Here is a 22,276-nt window from a genome sequence, read left to right as displayed (position 1 = left end):
GTCGGTTAAGATCTAATAGAAAAATTCGTAAGCACATGGTGAACGATACTAGTGTGAAGAAACGCATGATTGTGACCATTTAAGTTTCAAAGAGAAACTGACCGAAGGCACACGATAAAGCCTTAGCACTATTTCCGGCAGCTCAACATGTAGATGGGTTACTTATACGCATACCCTAATGTCAAACCAGCTTATTAGAAGCTTAATGTCCGTTTCGCCAAGATTCACGAATCAAGCTTTCTATAAAGGCAGAAACCGTTCTCCCGTTCTAGATTGCACCATTATTTTTGTGTGTGTATGAACCAAAAAAATATTAAGTTCGGACAAGCACTTGGTAGTGTAGATCTTTGCATATAACTTTCCTTAACCATACAGGAATTTCTTTGGAATCGAATAGGCACGTCACATCTAATGTTTAGCAAGGGCGTTTTGGAATAATCTTATTGTTTCTGAACTCTAGCAAACTTACGATTAGATGACTTTTGTTTTGTAGTCGAAATGTTTCTCCTTAAAATGGAACTATAGTCTATATTCGTTATTAGAACATTTATATTTGCTCCTACAATAAGAGGCCTAATTCTAGAACTCTAGATATGTCATGATGTGAAAACTTAATTTATGAGATCTTTCCTGGAAATCACAGAATTGTCTACACTGCAATAAATTTAACACAGAGTAACCACGCCTACATGGCCGAGCCATACTATTTAGAATAATCCGATTGGTCTCGCGTTCACCATCAACAATCTTCTCCAAGTGTTACATGCTGAATGTAAATCGTCTCATGAATTATACGCTCGGCTTCAAAAATCATGTGGTTTGGACCAATACTGATACAAGTTGGAAATTTTTCGAAATAGATTATTTGAAATATTTTTTCTTTACGGTATACTAATACAATACGTTAACAAGCCACTGAATCAAGCTATGTCAGATACACGCTCCACGAACTAGGGGAGAGAATCAAGACGAGTGCTGGTTAACACTTAGTTCCACACAAGGAGAGACAGTCCGTCACAGTGATTCCATAGTAGGAATAAATGAAGGAAAAAGAAGTCGTACATTCATTGATCAGTAGGCTGTGCCGGTTTGTCCACACTTGACGACTAACCATATTTTACCCTCACCATCGCACATCACTTTCTTGAATATATGTTACTGTAATGTGTACCAAAATGTAGTAAGACTATAGTTTTAAACGACCTTTGGACGACGCCTTAGTGACCTACTTTCTAGGGCTAAATAAAAGTTATAAGACAGTTTGAAGAATAAGAACTATTATTTACAGTTTATGGTTAAAGTTGGGAGTTAGATTTATGGTTTTCATGACGGACTGAAATCAGATAAAATGACGAAACATTATTTAGATGAATAGGTGAATGAATATCGCACCAAAATCCGAGACCTGTTATCCTAAATCTCGTTGCGTCGTCTACAAATCATAGTCTCGCTTAAAATGCTACTCGAAACTGTCGAAGAATTTTAGTGAATCTTTCTTGAGTGTTTATGTATGAATGGGTTTGCACGTGGGCGAAAATCCTCCTGTATATGTATTGTGTAACAACAACTCCCACTCTCATTTCTAAATGTAAGATCATTGTTTCCCTCAATACCTTTAACAGTGTAATCTGTTTGTTCCTCGCTTCGAACGAGACTACGGGTTATTTTTTTCTTGCCTCTTGTCTTTTTTATATAGGTCGGTGCATGGCCACATACTTTGTTGTTTTTGAAATCTCACAGCAGGTTAGGGTTGAAATGCATCACGCCTGGCAACCCCATTTATCTGCAATTACCTACATAAAACACGGCTTTACTGCCGGTTCAATGCATATAGTACCGACGAGATTAACGAGTGATATTTGGTTTCAGGTGGTGGTTGTGCTTTTGGGGTCTGTAACCAAATTAATCTACACTGACATCGAGTTTTTTCATGTTGTGAGACAACTGCTTGATAATTGACATTGAGTCGTATGTGAGTGATTTTGGCCTCAGTAAAGTGCATGGCATTCAGTCAAATAAATTTCTGATATAATGGGAACCTAAGATGCATGCTTAATTCAGAATTTGTGCTCCGCAATACTCAAACCGGTAGTGAGGACACATTTAATGTCAATTTCATAACTGAAAATTTGCGAAGGATATTATTGTCAATGATTGCATAGCGTTGTGGTCAAAGTTCGATATGTACAGACATAATTAAGTAGGTATAACTCTATTCAAAGAACTACATCACATTTTTATTATTTGTGTCTGAAAAAAGGTCAGTCAAAAAATACTTCTGACTGACTAGTATTTCTCAAGGTCACCAAAGATTCGTTCAAAGATCGTCCATAAATTATAGTCTCGCCGGTGCAAGTTGGCGGACCACCCAGTGTCGCCCAAGTACAGAATGCTCGTCGTCCCTTCATGCCTTCAAGGCTGTGTGACAAAAACAAGAGGTAGCTTATAACTTATGCCTTCAAGAGAGGTGTAGATCTCACAGAACAGTTATAGAGATCTCTATAGTCATCGACGGCTAATAAAATGGGGTGAAAATCCTGTGAGATAGATTTATGCACTTGACGTTATCCATACAAGGTCACAAGAGAATAAGAGATGATTTGACCATAGCACGTCAAGTCACACATGTACAAATAACTTACACAAGAACACCTAACCACAATGTGGCACGGGGCGACTCACGAGTCTTCTCATTGCCCTTCTGAATTGAAATTCTTTGTGCGCTCCATCATTTCGGTCAATCGGTCGACTACCAGACAACGTAATCACTGCAAGTTACAGGAAACTTTAAGTCATTCAATGAACATACCCACCAAATTTCAAGATATAAACTGATGATCAAACTCTCCTAGTCGAGTGACTAGGATATTCCAATCAAATATATTAATAACCTGTAATGGCACTGAAATAGAAAAGAAGCAAGTGCAAGCAAACTAACTGGTTTAAATAAGCTGATCATGATCATATTGACTACATTGAAATAGTCACTTGATTTGAAGTGAGCGGAACAGGGCGACGATGAGTCCCGGCACCGATCCGGATTCATCTTGTGTAATAACAGCTGTTGGTTTTGTTGCACAGGCTGGAACCAAACAGCAAAAGTATGAAGTCGTAAGTTGGAACACTTTTGTTTTCATTACTTTACAACTGTAAACAACATTTTTTGCTCCGAACATAGGAATCACTCGAGTTTTAATAAATTATTGGAGTATATGAAATGTTTTAAGCTATAAAGCATTGAAGTCGACTGAATGAAAGTCTCTGTAAATCTTTGCTCATTTTGAATGTTAGTTCTTTCCTTGAGCCTATTGGGGAATGCTAGTCTCCCAAAGCTGTATAAATTTTGAGGTTTTCTTTTAAGTCATATGAAAACTCGTAGTTTTCGTCAAAGTTTGAGAAAACATTAAGGAAATCCCAAAACGTAGCTGACGATTTTGGGGATCTCCCCACACTCGAAGGAATTTGGGGGTTTGAGCCATTTCCCAATACTTTTTTATTGTGGCTTCAAATTTTCCCCCCAAATTGGAGGATTGGGATATTATGTCTTCATTAAAAGACCATCACCAATACGAAGTTCGACTTGAATGTACTTCGTTTATGACTACTAAGAATTGTTGTAGTGAGATAAATGCAATGATTTCAATATCAGTGAAGTCTTAATAGTGTTGGTGTCGATGATTTTAAGAGTGACTGAAAACTGTGTACCTAATACAGCTGACTCCATAGGAGCTGTTAAATTTGTTAATATGACGTGGAGCCTGTTAAAGTAGTTGGTTTATTCTTAATCCGTAAACACTGGTTAGCGTTTTTTAGCGAGTTAGTTACTATATCAAGTATAAACCAAAACGTGATATCAGTCCTTGGATTTACTAACGTCTTGTTTGAGCCATGTCGGTAGATGCAGACTACCTGTTTAGGTCCGCGTGACTATCGTAGCGAATGGTTGGAGACTGGGTGACATGGCTCAGAATGGATCACAATGGCGTAGGTGTATACACTTTTTGTGTTCCCTTAAACTATGAGATTAAAATTGCTTTATATTTTTGTTTCGACGAGACTAATTTATGGACAACCTTTGAACGAATCTTAAGCGATCTTGAGAAATATTAGCCAATCAGCAAACAGTCAGTATAGAGTAAAAATATGTTATACAAAACCAAGGAAATAAAGTGGATACACTTCTTATACGTGGTTCAAAAACCTGTCAATGTTAGAAAGAGGTCCAGAGGTTCTAAAATCGTAATGCATGCAGTAAAGGAAATCATTCATACGGCTGCAGAATAGTTGGCCTCCGGAGCCGTGATAAAGTCTCAAAAACTCTTTCAGCCTCGACCACATAGTTTCAATATTGTTTATGTGCACTTCGGTTGTTGAGTAAACAAAATGCTTGAGGATGACGACACGATGCAGATAACCAAGCCTATATAGGAGTCTGTAGGCTCTCCAATCATCCTTATATACTGTAGTACCTGACTGCAGCCAGTGTTACTGGTACTTTTATTATCTAGTTCGCGATAATTGTTGTAATTTGCTTTAGTTAGGAATTATATATGGGGTTTTCATCACGAACTGACATCAGCTATAATGCCAGAAATCTATTTAGCCAAATGGATGAGAGGCTCTCGTGCCCAAATCCGAGATCTATTATCTTATACCTGATTGATTCGTCCACAAATTATAGCCTCGTCGTTTTATTTGTTATAGCCGCTCAATTATCACGTTTTGTACAAAATTCCTTGTGAACCCATCGTACGTTAGCATTAAGCACTGAAGTTGGCGCTGTAACCTTGAAATCCTTCAAACGCCTCTGATTGGCTCGTCCATAAATTAGAGTCTCGCCTTTGTTTCTACGAACTAATTCTTTATTCTTTTACTATGTCCTTATATACAATCTTTCTTTTATATATTACCACCATTGAATTAACTACTATGAATTCGGTGTTCATTTTGTTGTGACAATGTTGTATGGCAACTTGGACCGGTGCATATATGTACCTGGTCCTACGTTGTAGCTGACTCACTAACCGTCAGTAACCCCAGAGGTGCTCCAGGCAGGGTTGTTACATAATCGTGCCAGGTTGTACATTTATCTTTATACCGTGTTAAAGGTGATAATTACTTAACAGTAAGTGTTTATCGTTATTATGTTACGCCGTAAGATGGAAGCTTCACTGTGTTGCTCGCGTATAGAGGAATCACCGAAACGATATTGCTTGAGGTTAAGCGTTCCATTGCTGTCGATATTATTTCGCCTCCCCATCTTTTCAATTTAACTCGTGCTAATGTGACAATTTACCTCTAGTGTATTTAATAACTTCGGGAATACTGCAGTTTAATAATGTGTGTATTAATAATTCACACTGCGATATTAGAAATATGATTTGGGTGCAGAAATGTCCCTCTTTAATTAGTTTTGCAACCAAGTAGTACAAAATTAATACCGATTGAATAGGGATGGATCAGTTTAGCTACATATATTATTAGTAATCGGTAAGGTACACAACAGATAACAAAAGTCAATACTAAAGTGAAATTACATAGTCGGTTAATTATCACGACTATTTACATAACAGTAAAACTAGGAACTGAGTAAACTTGAAATTAAATAGTTGAATATAAATGTTTGGTGTTACTAATAGAATTAATAATAAGTAATTAATGGGATAGGTGGGAAGAAAACTGGATTATCAGATCATGTAAGAAGAGAATTAGAAAACAAAATTAAAGGGTCTGGATAAATTTAGTAGCGAGTGTGTAGGTCATGGTAAATCAAGAGGCCGTACAAACGCTTTTTGTATACAAAGGCTAGATTTATTGATGTGTATTCCGATGACTTCTGCGGTGTGTGTAACCAGATTCTGGAAGCATGGGGTAATTTTGAAAGGAATCCGCAGATAACTTCAACGGCTGAATTTATACTCGTATAGTGACCAAATATTAAGCAGTGTTTTAGAATAGAACTTCCGGTTGGTTTTTAGTCATTTGGTCAACCACAAACGGTGATTTCCAGAAATACGATGATGTATTCGTCTGGTTATACATACAATATACCTGGCCCCATAGCAGCTGCTGAATTTGTTAATATGAGGCGGAGCCTGTGAAACTAGTTAGTTTATTCTTATTCCGTAAACACAATATCAGTTGACTGGAAGAGGAAACGGATGATCTTGTTACATCGAATGAATGCTCTGTGGTTTTTCTTGTATGTCAGATAATTATTCCACCTACTATATCAAGTTTAAACTAACTTCGGGAATAAAGGTATGCTTGGTGCTGTCGATGATTTTACTTCATCTTCAGTCTCTGTTTTGTCAGGAACTTTGATGAATATGTGTATCCTTGTTTGGTAAATCATGGATAAGTTGTGATTCTTCTTTAAGGATATCATCAGAGCATGTTATTTTAACTGTTTCATCCGAACATTTGACTAGATTTCACATATATTGTAATGAGATACAAGCTGAAAAATGTGTACGTTGTGTTTATGTAGACGACTTACAATGAACATTTCCTTTTGTTGTCGCGTCGGTTTTCGTTGACAAGACGTATAGAAAGGATGTGTCGCAATTTTCTTCCTTTATGAAAATGATTGCTTGATGTACTGTTAAAGGTTGCTAGTAGGTTGTTAGTTTTGACCTTATTATTTATAACTACAAAGTTCGGATTTTGTGGAAGTAAACATAATTAGCTGTATTTGACCATTATGAATGATTGACCTCTACATTTGCAACCATAAATAAAGTATGTATGTACAATCCTGTTAAAGCTGTGTGCCATGAACTAAGTAGTTCGATTGTTAAGTTTTCATCGTATTTCTAGAGGAAATCATGAAATACTATAGAATGAAGTTACCTATTAGGATCTCTTCGAAAGTAACTAGCGGCTTATCCTGTCGATATTGAATCTGATTGGTTACTGTTCTCCACCATCTAAAATATATGAAAGTCATGAATCAAGAAGGCTCTGTAATATTTACCTTCGCTTTATGTAATATTTTTATTCAGTGTTGCCTCTCCGTGGTTGATTTAGCATATGTTCTCTTGGAGAGAGCAGTTTACTATCATATTCTAATTAGTTATTTTCCTTATAGAGCTTAGGCTCTGTGGTCGAAGCTATTGGGTTCCAGCCTGCAGGTTGTATATTTGAACCCCGCTTCAACTAATACGGTTTGGCCAACGTGGTAGTACCAGTAGCTCTCATGCATTGTGCTTTAGTTGTCTTCGTAAAACATGTGTTTAATTAATAGGTTACAAGTAGGATTATTTGCCGGGAGCATTATGCTTTATGAGGATGCGCTTCATCGGAGATTTTGATTGTGTCCCGTTATTTTCTTATTACCATGTTTTCATTTACCAGTCATCAGTAACATACTCCATAAGTGACCGTGAACTTAAAAATTATGCTATATGTGAAGACGGTTCGCTGTTTATTGAACATCACTTAAGTTGACAATAGGGAAATGCAAATCCAAGTAACAAATCAGACGTCTTAAAATCAGTACTTGTCACTTAGCATTCTGGTAGATAATACCAGATTTAACACAGTCTTATTCAAATGTAAGTACTTCTGTCTGAGTACTCTCACCTAATTTCTTGCTTCATATCATCAATTACCCTGAAACGTCCCATCCTAAAGTCACTTTTATCATCACATTGAAATTATCTTTTGATTTTTACAAAGTTGTTATCATATAAACCTTGCTTCATTTATTCAATTAATTAACTGAAACCAGCTTCATACTCCTTCTAAACCAAGTGGTTTGCTAGTGCTCTAATGTTCACAATCTTTTTAGTTATCTCGAACTTCAGATAGTGCTGATGATGCTTGTTTGTGGCCATCAAGTCTCCTTTCACGACGTACACGATACCTATGTTATGTTTCAGAAAATATAAATACATGTGTAAGTTCAATGGTTCATTGATTTGTCTTGATAAATTATGTGGTGTCTCAGTGGTTGAAGGGTCCGACTTTCAACCATTAACTCTCAGGTTCCGGACCCGTCCTGCCTACTCGTTGAGTAACTGGGTTGTGAGTATCATTAGCCTTCACATTTGGAGTGCAGCTCGTATCCAAGAACGTGATTAGTTAATTTAAATAAAATAAAATCGTGCACTTTATTCAAAGCAGATAAGTATTCTAACAGTTTACAGGGATTGTGACTTGTAATTACATATTTATCTATATGTCAAAATATATCACATATTTCAGATACTGTTAGAAATGAATATGATATTTTTGATTGGATAGTATGACAATGCTTGAAGGAATTCGGTTGGTCCCTATTTCTTTTGGGTTTTCAGAAGAAAACATTTGGCTTTCGTTTAAGATATTCTAATTTAACCATTTTATGTGGTCTAGTTTTAAAGTTAAAAGCAAAATTTAGGATATCGATTATCAGTTCAAACTATCTACACTTTATATAGGTATACATCAATGACGTTGAAGTCAGTAAATAGCGAATCAAATAAAAACACCAAAGATATAAATATTACTAAAGAACTAGTAGAGAATAAGCTAAAGTAAAATAAAATTCTTGCTCGGAAAGTTGTATGTCAAATTGGAAATCACATGTTAGATTGTTTATTCACTGTCAGAAAGTAATGCATGATTTTTGTTTACAAAGTAATGCTTTGAATACATTTTGCTATATGTACACAGACTGAGGTGGTTTGTCCAGACATTTATACCACCTAATTTTCAACTGTGGAAATATTGCAATAAGCCTTCCTTCTTAGATTTCCTTGAAGTGAATAATTATGGGTACCAACTGTATGTATTAATGCAGTATTATGAAAGGCTTAAGTGCTAAATATCTCAGACCGAAACACTACATTTGTTGACATATTCTCTTCCTTGTTTGTCGTCTGAAAAATAAAAGACGAATATATTGGAACTTATGAACTCAGCATTTAATGGATGAGAAGAAAAACCGTTGTATCGTCGGATAACTGATTGTAAATTTTTGACATTGAAGATAGGTAGGGGATACTAACTACTGAAAATAACATTTGTAACATATAGTCTCTCAAAAACAATTTGAATGTGTGTTAAAGAGAGATTTGTTGCGATGTTGCACAAATGAATCTGCGAATATTTTACCGCAACAAAATTTATGATAATGAGCATGGCTTTTATTACAGTTATTATTAGAACCATAGTTATAGACGGAAAATATCACTTCTAAAACATCATTCACTAAACGATGTTATATCACTCTGTAATGTATTCAGTGCGAAATCGGATACGGAATTAAATAGTAATAATATATCTGTTATTAGGAGAAAGGTAAAAAAATCAGACATCTGACACCAGCGTCGAGCTAAATAATCTAAGATAGGGACTGATAAACTGTACTTACCTCAACGCCTTTGTAACATCTATACTGAACTTTTGTCGTGTTATATTTGAAACTTGCCAGTCAGTCCGTTATAATAAATGTAGAACCTGGAACAAATGTACTTTGACCCAGAATGCCATACCACATTAGTACGAGATTCAGTTAACAAAATGAATAGGAAAGAAATCGGAATAACGTAGTAGGAATGATAATGAGAAAGGCTAATTTTCATTTAAAGGGAAACAGTTAACGAACTTTAATATATGAACTCAACAATTGAAGAGTTCATAAAGCTGTATTATTTAGGTTTCCAAAATAACGTGGACAAGGACACTGATAATTGCCGATTATCAACTAAATAACCGACTGCGCAACTTGACTGATTAATCGTAGCTGAGTTTTCATTTCACCTCAGTCATCATATACTGGAAGCGTAGTTCATCGTTTTTACGATTCAGAGAAAATTCATTGTATTTGATAACTATATAAACTGTTGGTGCATGAAAATAAGATACAAATTAACACTCAGTTGATAAGGTCTTGTGAAGTTTAAACGTGTTTGGAGTGAAACAGTTGTCATCAGTGGGATGAGGTGATATTCACGCTATAACGCGAGCTGATTGAAGTTGAAATTATGCCATTAGACGTCGATCCATTGGTTTTGATGACCAAGCATTTACCGCGAAACCTGGCAGTCCTGAGTTTGATCAATGGTGGGGCAGTGGGTTAGCACCGTTAAGTGCTCATACCAAGACAAAACAACTATGTGGTACTTCGTATTTTTCGCTGCTATCCAAGCTGAGACCAATCTACAACGTTAAGACCTTCAAATTAACGCTACATTTGCCGTTTATAAATAAAGGCTGATGTTTGTTTCATGACTATCTAGTTTTTGTGAAGATGTAGGATAAATATCTGTTGTAGAGGAAAGTTTTCTGGGATTTCGTTAGACGTCGTTTTCGAGTGTTAAGATCTATTAAGAGAGTTCTAATCGATAAATAGACGCAGTGATATATAGCTGAATGATGGTTACTCACGAGACCGTGCTGTTGAATTAAGCTGACGAATGATTTGAAATCACAGACAAGACCTCTAGTTAGATGAGTAAGTTTTTTTCGTATCAAAATAACCTGCTCGTATACAGAATATGAACACAGAATAAACACAATAAAATATCAGGCGATCGGTGGAAATTAGCTTGTAGGTCACTCCTTGCCAGTCAGCTAAGATCTGGCCGTTAGACGTAATTCCTCGGCATCGTACCAATGTCCTCAACATTATTTACTCAATAATCTGACAGAACATTGTGTTAGTTGAAACAAAGTCGTCAAGTTTCATGTTTCTGGTCGTAAACTACTGAGTAATCTAAGGGCATCTAGTTTGTAATTAGGATATTCTTGCTCAATTTTACTTATATATGTAGGTATCATGTTATGTAATTGTTTTACTTATCATATCCTTTTATCATGTCTTCAACAATATAAGGCTGGACAAAGACCAATACTTGTAAATTTGGTACTAGTAGACGACGGTGAACATATTCCTGCAAATCATCAAGCGATATATAATACAATAGATACAGGTGAACATTAATTTCATTATATCATCTTTTGCTCATTTTTATATTGTATTTGGTAAGAATTAATGATAGCAGAAGTCAGGGTAGTAATTTTAGCCGAGAACTCGAACCAAAGTATAGTCGAGCAGAAAAGTCCCAATCTAGTTGGAATTCTAATCCTCCTCAACTTTGTGCACATAAATTTATCTCATCTATTTACTTATTGCTGTAGTAGAAACCTGTTGAAATAAATTTTCTGGAAGAACTAACCAACCCATTTTTATTTAAAATATCACTTTCAGTTTTAAATAGCCCATAGGTTTGTTTCAGTGATTTGATGTCTAAAGTAATTAGCCTTCAACTATAAGGTCATAGATTCGAACATCTATTAACCTACTTTAGTGTGAACAATCAGGTAATGTCACTAATACTAGCACATAAAGTGTAATTCAAAGCTAAGTTCACAAATACATGCTTTGGAAATGAGTATTAGTTGATGATTATTATTTTGGTATGGAGATTGTAGTATTTTCACTGTTAAAATCCCGAGTGGATCTAAGCTATATCACCACTAAAAACATGGGAGTACTAGACGGCCGTTCTGTCTTAGTGTGGGGCTCCCCAGAGGCGCACATCGACTATCCTGCTCATGAGACTCAAGTCTAGGACCTTTGGTCTCGCACTCTATCGCTTAACTTCTAGCCCACTGAGTCAACATCCAACGATATTTATGTCTAACTTCAGTCAATCCATGATCTTGCGCAACCCTTCATCCATTGCGTGCGCCTGAGACTGAAGGTCCTGGGTTCGAGTCCTCCGTCCAGGATCGTAGATGCACAGAGTTACAAACTAGGACGGAACGGCCGTATAGTGGTTCCAGGTTTTCGATGGTGGTCTAGCTTAGATCGACTACTGAGTTCAACTGTGAATAATAATGATACGACAATTCGACCTATTAAGAGATCCTAACAATTATCGGTGACTTCATTTCCGAGGACAATTTGGCTGCAAAAGTTTTCTTTTAGACGACAATTTGAAATACATAATATGGTCCAATGATAATTCATCATAAAGGATTTAAAAATGCCAGTAATAATGTAGAAGGCAAGGAGCGACTGAAAAAAGTAAATGATGGTACATTGTGTAAAACTATGCAAGGTGATAGTTTCTAATCTCCCCATCTCTCTCTTTGTTAGGTGACTATTGTTTCAAATTTTCTTTTTTTTGATATGCTTTATCTGTACTTATCACGTTGTTGTATTATGACTACAACTACTTACTGATGTTTAGTACAGTTGGTATTTGGTTAACGGTAAGATCCTGGACCCGCGTTTCATCTTATTTAGGACTCATTAGCTGGATATATGCGCCTGCATCCGATTGTTGGTATTCACACATTGGGACCATCCAGATCAGGGGACAAAACTCCATCAAAACACAAACTTGTGTTTTCTTGTCGCTTATGTTAACGGCTGCAATTCATCAGTTTCTTTTGGAATATATGCATCAACTTGAGTGGATCACCTCAATATTGCCATTTAGTCACAAGTGAAGTCCAGAGCTCTACCGCTAATCACTACCCAGCTTTATCAAACACTTGTGATTAAATGGCGATATTGAGGCAATCCACTCAAGTTAATGCACATATTCCAAAACAAACTGATGAATTGAAGTCGTTAATATGAATAACGAGAAAATCCAAGTCTTTATAAGTAAAATTCATACTCGTTGCGTAAGCTAGTGACTATCTGGTTTGAAAAGCTCAGTGAAGAGCATTTTGGCGTTTGAACCAAAAAAATATTAGGTTCAGGTCCCAATGTGTGGATACCAACAATCGGATGCAGGCGTATATATCCAGCTAATGAGTCCCGAATAAGATGAAACGTAGATCAAGGATCTTACTGTTAACTGCATACCAACTGTGAGTAGTTTTGGTCATAATACAAGTCCTTACATTTACAATTTACTGATTGTCTAAAATCGACGACTGTTATCTCTTAATAATTATTAAATTAATCGTGATCTCCCTTCATTTTTTGCTTCCAACGTGTCTTTGTTTACCACTTAGGTGAACGTGCTTTAAAAAGAAAAATTCTTTGTGCTAAATTTTCACCACGTTCTACAACTTCTCGTGCAATTACCAGAATTGGTGTTTACAGTCGTCCACGTACTACAACTCCTGGTTATACACGTATCGGGTTAGTAGTTTATTATTGATATTAAATATCTACTATGTTTTGTTTGTCATAAATATTTTCTAGCATCGCAAATGATCATTTTACCAGTTAACCATTAGAAAGAAAAATCTATTTTTGGTATATTGAAGGAAATTCAGTTAATATTAAGTGATTAAAAAAACAGTATTTATATGAATTGACATATCATTTCCATTTATGTATTAAAAACACGAAGTTCAGCAAAGGGATTTTTTTTCAACGAATTTATTATCAACTTCTACGATTGTACATATATGAAATTTTTTCGTTAAACTGATTAGTTCCGTGAGGATATATGAACAATAAAAAGATTATAATACTAGATTATGTAATATGAATGATAACAATAAACGATTGCATGTGTGCAAATAGAAAGCCTTGTAAAATTAATAAGTCAACAACGGATTATAGTATGAATGAAGTAAAACAATTTAAATGTTTTTATTACAATAATTAAAGGTAATGAAGGTGTAAAATTAAATGAAGTGATATAAGAAACAATCATGAATAAAATCATGAGTATATAAGGAATAATTAAAGAGAGAGGGGGAATATTTTCTAATATGCAATACAATAATAATAGATTAAGGTCAAGGTAACGATAAGACATGCTTCTTTTGTGCACACTGTTCAGGCTTGAGCTCATGAATGGCAAGAACTTCTGCTGTATTGAGGGCTCGGATACGAAGAAATCTAGATAGATTTAGATGAACTGTATAAATAACCTTAAAATCAACATGTGGATTGGTAGAATGATTAGATTTGGTTAGATGTTCAAGAATGGATCTTCCAACTGCTTTCCTCTCACCCTTGTAGAACCACACTAAAGAATGTTCTCGTATCCAAATTGAAAGCAAGAGCTGGCTACGGCCTATGTACATTGCTCCACAAGAGCTGGTAGATGCATATGGAGGCAATTGAATGGGGAAGCTTATCCTTTGCGAATACAGAAAACAAGTTTATACAAGTGAATGTTATTCGCAGCTTTGCTGCATTGATTAATTTTACAAGGCTTTCTATTTGCACATACAATCTTTTATTGTTATTATTGAAATGAATGTTAATTAGTTTCAACTCGGTAGCATGGCTAAGCATCAGTTTTGTTTGTGTAGTGATTCTCACTATCAAACAATTCTATAGTCAATATACGACATACTTATTATTTTCCTATATTCATTTACTATTCAACTATTGAGTTCAACCGATCAATTTAAAAGCCTTCCATTTTCTAAACGTATTCTTAATTCACTTTAACCATCTTCACTTATCTCGTTTTAATATAAAAAATATTTATCCCCATTTTTGTTTTAACTAAGTTTAACGTACAACTAACAAAATTTCTAATATTTCTAAAAAAGATTTATACAAATATTATTATCCAGGAAATAAGACTTCTTTAAAGAGATAACTATCGTATGTAATGAGAGAATTGTTTCCATCTTCAACTGTGTGTAAATCTCCATATCTTCTAAATTTGCGTTTTTTTTTTCAAGTATATGTGTATTAACGGAAAAGCACGTTTGTAGTTGACGATTTTACATTGGGCACTATATATTAGGTAATTAGATCAGTTGAACTAACACAATAATCTGGACACTAGATCAGTGTACTCAATAAATTACAATGCTTCATTACGTATGTGATATACTCAACTTAATTGTTCGACCAATGGTCACGAACTAGGCATAGGCCAGAACTTGAATTGATTATTACAGAATACAAGGCAGTCAACCAGTGTAATAAAAGCGGAATCGAAACAGAATGAAAATTCGGATCAACTTTTGCATATAACTTAGTCTCACATTTAATATAACCGGATACGTTTGTCCTTGTTCATTGGCCAATCATGCCTTACTTCCTCTTGACACATGATTTAGAGATTAACAAAAATCCAATATGCATATAGAATTGTTTGACATTGCTTGTTACAAACCTTTTGTTGGGATTACAAAGAATTAAAACCTTGTAATGCAAGTTTTGGATGTTTTTTCGCAATGTTCGTCTTGATAGTTAATTTTGATTGATATAATTGTGCTCTGTATTCCGTAAACTTATTGACTGGTTATTTGTATGGAGGGAATTGAAAGCAATCGACAAGCTGTTGAATTACTTATTTTTTATAATTAGTTAAGTGTTATCCCTAAATTTTTATTCACTCATATTTCATGGAATGTATTATGTTCTCTTATTGTCTAATGTGCCCTGATTACGACAATTCACTTGGCTCTCCTCAGTATTTGTTTCAATAACCCAAAAGTTTATGCTGAATTCAAGTGAGGATATTCTACTATCTTGTCGATTCGTCCACAATCATAAATCGTAGACGAGTTGCATTAGTATTTCATAAAAATATAAATACTGTTAAGCACCATTAGCTATTGGTACTTTTTTTTCATTGAAAATAAAAAGGGTTTTTTCGGTAATAAGCTAATTGTATTTTTTCTTTCCTTTTCGACTTACCTTTTTCCCCCATTCATTTCATAAGTGATATCAATTCGATTGTGATTTATTGTAAACATACAGAGATTGGTCTACTTAATTCAGAAAGATCATCTGTTCAAGTAAAACTTCCCCCATCAGTCCCATCTCGACCATCAATTCCAGATAGAAATGGTTTGTATCCAAGTTTACCTTCATTTCCATCATCAGGCAACGCTTCAGCTTGTGAAGCATTCGCTACAACGCGACGTGGAACAGTACATCGTATGTAATTTTTTATATTATTATTGATTGTATACCTTTTGGAATTTTCTTGGTGCGTGTATATGTATGTGTGGAGCGAAGTTGGTCATTCACAACACTAACGTTAATATATAAAGTGACTAAAGGAGTTTCAGGTAGCATACATTTGATGTTGTTGTTTTTCTAGCTACATGGCTTAATTACGAAGTTTTCACTGCCATTCTCAACAATATCATCAATGCCTCTTTCATTGAGTATTCTTCATAAAATAGGCACTGATGATGTCCAGAGTGACAATGAAGGCTATGCAGTTATAAAACCTAATTCATAAACTCAATATCATCAAAAGTATACACCTAAGCTAATGTGGTGTGGCAACTCGAACTGATGTACGTACGTACGAAGTTCTACGTTGATACTGACTGATTGACTGACTGACATGCATCAGCAAAATTTGAAAAAACCAACATCAGTTTTGTCTTATTCTACTCATTCTTTCATGAAATATTTAAAGAGCTAAAAGTATAAAGTGTCTAATAAGTGGTGTGTAAAAGAATGATCAGAAAATAGAGGTAGGTGTACATCCTAACCAATGCACCATTGTACGTTTTTCTTATAATTATTCTCAGTATTAACTATTTCATCAGATTTACCACAATGACAAATTACTTTCTTAGTTATTTTGAATGTCCTTTAAACTCACTGGTTGTGTAGCACTGTAGTATTGTTTTGATGTTTTGCTTTCATTCGTCACCTGAATTATGTGCCTTTGTCCAGTATGTAATGTTAGGGAAGAAGAGACTGAATTTAGAAACTTGTGACAATCTTTCATAACTTTTTAGCATGCAACCTTATTACATGACTAGAATTGCAATAGATGTAAATCACTTGAGTTATTGAAAATATATATGTAGGTTTTCGCGTCTAGCCTCAGGGTGCTTTGTGTTGGAAAGGCATACAGAGCAACGTATATGAGGAAATCTGGGAAAATTAGAATAAGGAAAATAATGGGCTGGTGACTCACTAAGCACATAGTACGAACTTACATTTGATTACAAAAGCAGTTGACAATAACTAGCGATAAGACATATGTGAGATTTAATGATGCTTTCAGTGTTTGATTTATTCATTTTCACATTTGTTTCTTAATAATTCAGCTCTGTCTGGGATTCCTTTCGAACTGAACAAACGTTATCTTACTGGCGAACCAGGGGAATGCGGAGTAAGTAAGGACTTTTTTGCTTCTTTATTTCAAAGTATATCTTTGTCTCTCCTACATCTGTTCCAAGTAAAAAATGTAAAAAAAATTACATCATGTTTGGTAAATTCAACATAGAGGGAAGACATCTTTCGGGCCGACAATCAGACGTTGAGTAGATAAAATATGGTCAGCTTTTTCCATTACTTAATCTTGTCATAAAACTGATTAATAAACAGGTAATTAAACTCAAGTGTTGATTACACGTATATTTAATTGCTAAGCTTCTAGTCATATTGTGTTGAAGCTAGGCATGTTAATCAGTTGGCTTACTTCATATAACTGTAGTGAGTTCTTACTGAGATCCTTCGTTAAACCATTTACCATAATGTTCACCTTCCTGTTGGATTCCCTTCATTTAAGTAGAGTAGATGAAATTTCCCAAACCGAACAAATAACACATGTGCTCACTAGTGACTAGCTTCGTGAGGGAATTCTCGGAGTTCTAGTGAGAAGCCGTGACCAGTGGAGCTAATCCTTGTCGGGTAGAGATAGGTATCTACCTCAGTACAACGGAAGTTGGATTGGTTGATGTTAGAAACTATCACCATTGGATGCCGGCCCAGTGGTCCAGTTGATCAAGCGTTCGCGCGCGAGACTGAAGGTCCTGGGTTCGAATCCCGCGAGCGCACTGCTGAGGAGTCTCAATGAGACGAAACGGTCGTCCAGTGCTTCCAGGTTTTCAATTGTGGTGGTCTAACATCAATCGGTTCATGATCTCAATCAAAAACAAGTGATATAATTGACAATTTGTATACTTATATTTTCAGACTAACGGAGCATCAAAGTACAAGTCATTTGACGAAATAGATTCTGAGGTAATTTCCGCAGTAAATCATATATTTGTTAACCTTTTTAATTTCATTTTTACTTATGACCATTGAGTTATTACACCTGAAAGGAAGTGACTAACTGGGACTAACGAACTGACAGCAATACTGTGTAGTAACGCTTCGACTTGGCATTTCTGCCGTTCCAATTTGATATAATATTAAAGGACATGGGGAAAAAGGCTCATGAAGAATCGACGAGAAATTTGTGAATGTAAGATAAGTGTATATTTTATATTTATGAAAGACAAGGATCAAATATATCTTAAGCAATATGGTTGATTCCTGATCGTGGTATTTGTTGTGACCGAATACATATATTCATAAAATAAACTACTGATACTGATTTACAAGATCGTTACACTAATTGAATCATCTTTGTTTTGAATACACATTGTCGAGTACATCGTTGGCACCAGATGTTAAAAGTCCTTAGGAGACAACTATTATCAACTCCTAGTTGTTGTTATCAGTGTCTATTAGCTAATCCAATCGATTCACAGAATTTCGATTTTTTATGTGAGTAGGGTGTTTGCGTGAACATTTCCATTACGGCGTTTAGCTACACAACGTCCAAATTGTCCATCGGAAATTGTTATCCATAAGTTAAACCTAAGCACTTGAACAATGATGCCTCAGTTAGTTCATATATTATATTGGTTTATGTAAATTATCTATGAATCTGCCTTGGGTAGACAGCGTGTACATATTATCCGTAGTCACATACGGATGCAGAGAATACTTCGCTAGTAAATATGTGGACTGTTTTGAGTTTGTACTTTAGGTATAATCTTCCACAGTATCCTGTATAGACCATACTTATGATCTATGTAAAACAGCTAAGAAACCACTTTATATATCTCTCTTAAGTCAGAAATATACATCTATATATTTAGAAAAAAGACAAATAGACTAAATAAAAAATAATTATTTACAATTATTGTTGTTCTCTCACTATCTAGTATTTCCCGATACTTTACTTCACTTGATTCTTCTCAAATCAGAACAAGAATTGACAGCGGGTAACATGTGTCGCAATAACTTGAGTAATATAGGTACAGTAATAAATTCATTGCAGTTTATATAGAACTCAAATTAGAATATTCTATCATATTCCCGATTCGTCTGTTGGTTTTGAGTAGTTTAAAAATAAACCAATCAGCGTATTCTGTCCAAGTCTGGCCAGAGCAGTCAATAACCAGGACTATTCTGCTAATGATTATTTTCTCACTAGCTGTAAAATCATAGGCACGTATGTTTTCTAATAAGCATTAAACTGAATACTATTCAAGTAGTATTATGTTAGATAACAACAGTGTTAGAGGTTCAAGGGTATTTATAAAAAACTGATAGTGTTCAAAAAATAAACGAAATATGATGTTGACTAAGATGGCTTTTTAATATTCAGTGGTATCTGACATAGATTTCAACCTGTAGTTCATAAAGCACAAATATTGTACAATTACTTTTATAAGGAAATCTTATTCAGCAGTCGACTATTAACGACAGTTCGGTCTTTATTTCATTATGAAAAAACTGATATAAATGGCTGATTACTTATAGAAGCTACCATTTTCCGTTTTCTTTGCTTTCAAATTTTGTAGTTTCAATATCGTTTTGATCAAGAACGCTTTTTACTTGAAACATCAACGTGAACGCTTATCAAACACAGATATAATTGTAAAACGGCTGATGTGATCTATATTTATTTATATTTAATAGTTCTCTTCAACTTTTAAAAATTCAGATATCACAGTTTTCTTTTTTTTTTAATATTAAAATAAAGTCGATGAAAAAGTACATCTTAGTCTATTCAAAGTGTTCCCTCACATAATGCTATTATCAATATGCAGCAAGTTAGGTGGTTTGCGTTTGGTTAGTGAGATGATAGTTTAATTTATTGGTTGAATTTGATCATAGTGTTCTTTGGATACCATAAATAAACATACAGAGCATGTTAATTAACCAATGTGATGACATTAACTCCCTATTCTGCCCAAATGCTTACGTAGTTTATGTCTGATTATTCAGTTAATCATATAAGTTTCATAATTACTATTAGCAATATCTTAAGTACGATGTTAACAGTTCCAGATAGTGAGTGATAAATTGTATGATTAAGATAGTCACATGATTTAAGGAAGTGGAATATCACATCCCAGTCAAGTGCCAGAATGTGCAATCTCGTATGGATGGCGTTATGTCTTCTGTTGGGGTTCTTGTGTACAGCGGCTGTTGAACGAATAAATAAGCTGACAAATTTAAAGGCAGGTCGTTTCCGTTGTCTGCGACCTAGTCATAAGGATTGTATTGCGTATTCTCTATTAGTTCGTTTACGTGAGATTAGGTACAAAGTATTTGAATATTCCTACCAACGATTTGTATTTAGTACTTTTGAAAAATCATGTTTGAGACCACTTTAAGTCGCATGTTTTGGGGTTTTACGACAAAAACCTAGAAGTCTACACATTTTGACAGATTTCGAAATATAGAGGTAATGCAATGGTAAAAATCGTAAGGGTGACAGGCCTATTTTCAGTAATGTCTTTCATATTGCTTCATGTACACGATTACAGTAATTTCAAGGTTAGAACTAAAGATTTGATCATCACTACGACGAGAGTAGATCGGATAGTGTCTATTTGGGGATTTTTATATTGAAAGGAGCAGACTATGCGGTCTGGCATTTCAGCAATCGGTGAATGGTTCATTTGTTGAGACTGACTAATCATGATGATTGTTGTTCGTCCAACAAGGGGGATATCGCCAATAAAGGTTTGTGGTTATTTTTTAAAATTTCAAGTTGGAATTTTCGCATCAAATTATGTTAGTTAGCAAAGATTTCCACCAGCCGAATTCGCTATATTACATTGAAAAAACAAAAATCACAAAAGAAATTCTGTACTCTTTCATAACTAGATTGCTTATTCTTGGACTGATAACGTCATATATGTCGTATCAGTAAAACATCAGACACTAAACAAGTTCGTTGAGCAAAACTCATCCCTTCCGTGGAAGAATAGTCAGTGCATTTCGAGTCGCTTACTAAACTTAGTCAAAGTTAGAGAGGTGTCGATACGGATCGAGCAATTGTCAGTATTACTCGAACCGTTCACTATTAATAATTATCAACAGAGTTGAGGTGTTGGTACCAATAATTTGACTCAGTTGTACTGGCGTTAAATTCTTTTGCATTAATACCTCCATGTCTGTGATTCTAATTGCATCTGGTACCGTGTCCGGTGTCTTAAAATTCGCGGTTGGAGCATAGAAGTGATAGAGCGAACAATGGAATTACGAACGATGTTGTCGCTTATTATTTAAGAAAAGCTTAGTTTACGTCATAGTTAAACAAATTTCACAATACCAGTGATTAAAACGGGTTATCATCGCTGAATGAATGTGCTTTCCACATTATTTGTACTAGTCTGGTAGTAAAGAGCAGTTGACTACATTATTTTCCCTTTTTTACTTGAGTTTGGACACTTCAGTAACGAGAATCATACTTTTTCGTCGTTATTTCAAAAGTACGTTCTTTCAAGTAAGATATCATTCATTTTTTAAAAACATTGAAAATGCCTATCAACCTAACCACCTGGTTAGGTTGAACATGTCGTTGTGTGATTTTGAAGTATGGTCACGCAATATTGGCCATCACATCATTTTCAACGGAATTGAGTGGATGTAGACTATTAGATGTATATAATATATTAGCGCCTCGTAGCTATTATTATTAACGCTCTGGTGATGGAAATACTTTATGTACACATGTAGATTGTTGAGATCACCAGACAGCGCTTTGTTTATTACCGGAAAACAATATTGACAAAGTGGTGTAGCGGTAAATCAGTCCCAAAAATGTATAGTTCCGTGAGTCTTAGACATTGATGTTGACCTAGTTAAACAAACACTTCTTAGCTGAAGGCAACCAGTCAGGAATCCTCACCAGATCACGAGTGAGTAAGCCGTGCTATACATCGCTTCCAACTGTTAGCCAACCCAAACCAGCCTTCAAAATATATCTATGAACTCCTTCATTTGTAGTGACTCACATTTATCACGAGAACACGACTGGTTTAATAAAAACAATTATTATTATGACCAACTGTACCAGTGTTTGTTTTAATGTGCTTTTGTTTGACTGTGCTAATGACAGCTATATTGTGCTTCCATTCTTATTCTTACACTTTGATTGTGACTTCGCGCGAATTCGGTTACGTTCTGTAACCAAGCTTGTGTCCTGGCACGATCTCGGTATCCTTTCGATACCACGAGATCGCCAGCAAATATATCTCGACCTGGTCCATTAATTGCCTTCTGATATTTGGCTTCTCGGGGACTTTATGGATTTATTTGGTTACGTTCAACCTTCGCCTTCTGATATATTTGGCACGT

General features: G+C 35.1%; 1 protein-coding gene across 2 annotated transcripts; it reads left to right on the top strand.

Annotated features, from left to right (window-relative positions):
- Positions 1-2,986: 2,986 nt before the first annotated feature.
- Positions 2,987-19,681, top strand: MS3_00005308 (uncharacterized protein; the record flags this gene model as incomplete). 2 transcript variants are annotated; one of them, XM_051213351.1, is made up of 9 exons in its annotated part: positions 2,987-3,111; positions 7,793-7,900; positions 10,823-10,919; positions 12,964-13,093; positions 15,597-15,724; positions 15,761-15,814; positions 16,951-17,015; positions 17,822-17,869; positions 19,486-19,681. In XM_051213351.1, exons 1-9 carry the CDS (start codon positions 3,019-3,021, stop codon positions 19,534-19,536), a joined length of 774 nt encoding a protein of 257 aa, XP_051073446.1. In that variant the 5' UTR covers positions 2,987-3,018. The 2 variants fall into 2 exon arrangements, with proteins under 2 accessions (XP_051073446.1, XP_035588079.1); XM_035730575.2 differs by having other exon boundaries at positions 15,597-15,814; positions 19,486-19,536.
- Positions 19,682-22,276: the final 2,595 nt, after the last annotated feature.

The sequence above is a fragment of the Schistosoma haematobium genome, chromosome 1 (assembly GCF_000699445.3).
Source record: "Schistosoma haematobium chromosome 1, whole genome shotgun sequence".
Classification (NCBI taxonomy): Eukaryota; Metazoa; Platyhelminthes; class Trematoda; order Strigeidida; family Schistosomatidae; genus Schistosoma; species Schistosoma haematobium.
The sequence above is the reverse complement of the archived record's forward strand: the minus strand, read 5'-3'. Positions and strand labels throughout refer to the sequence as shown.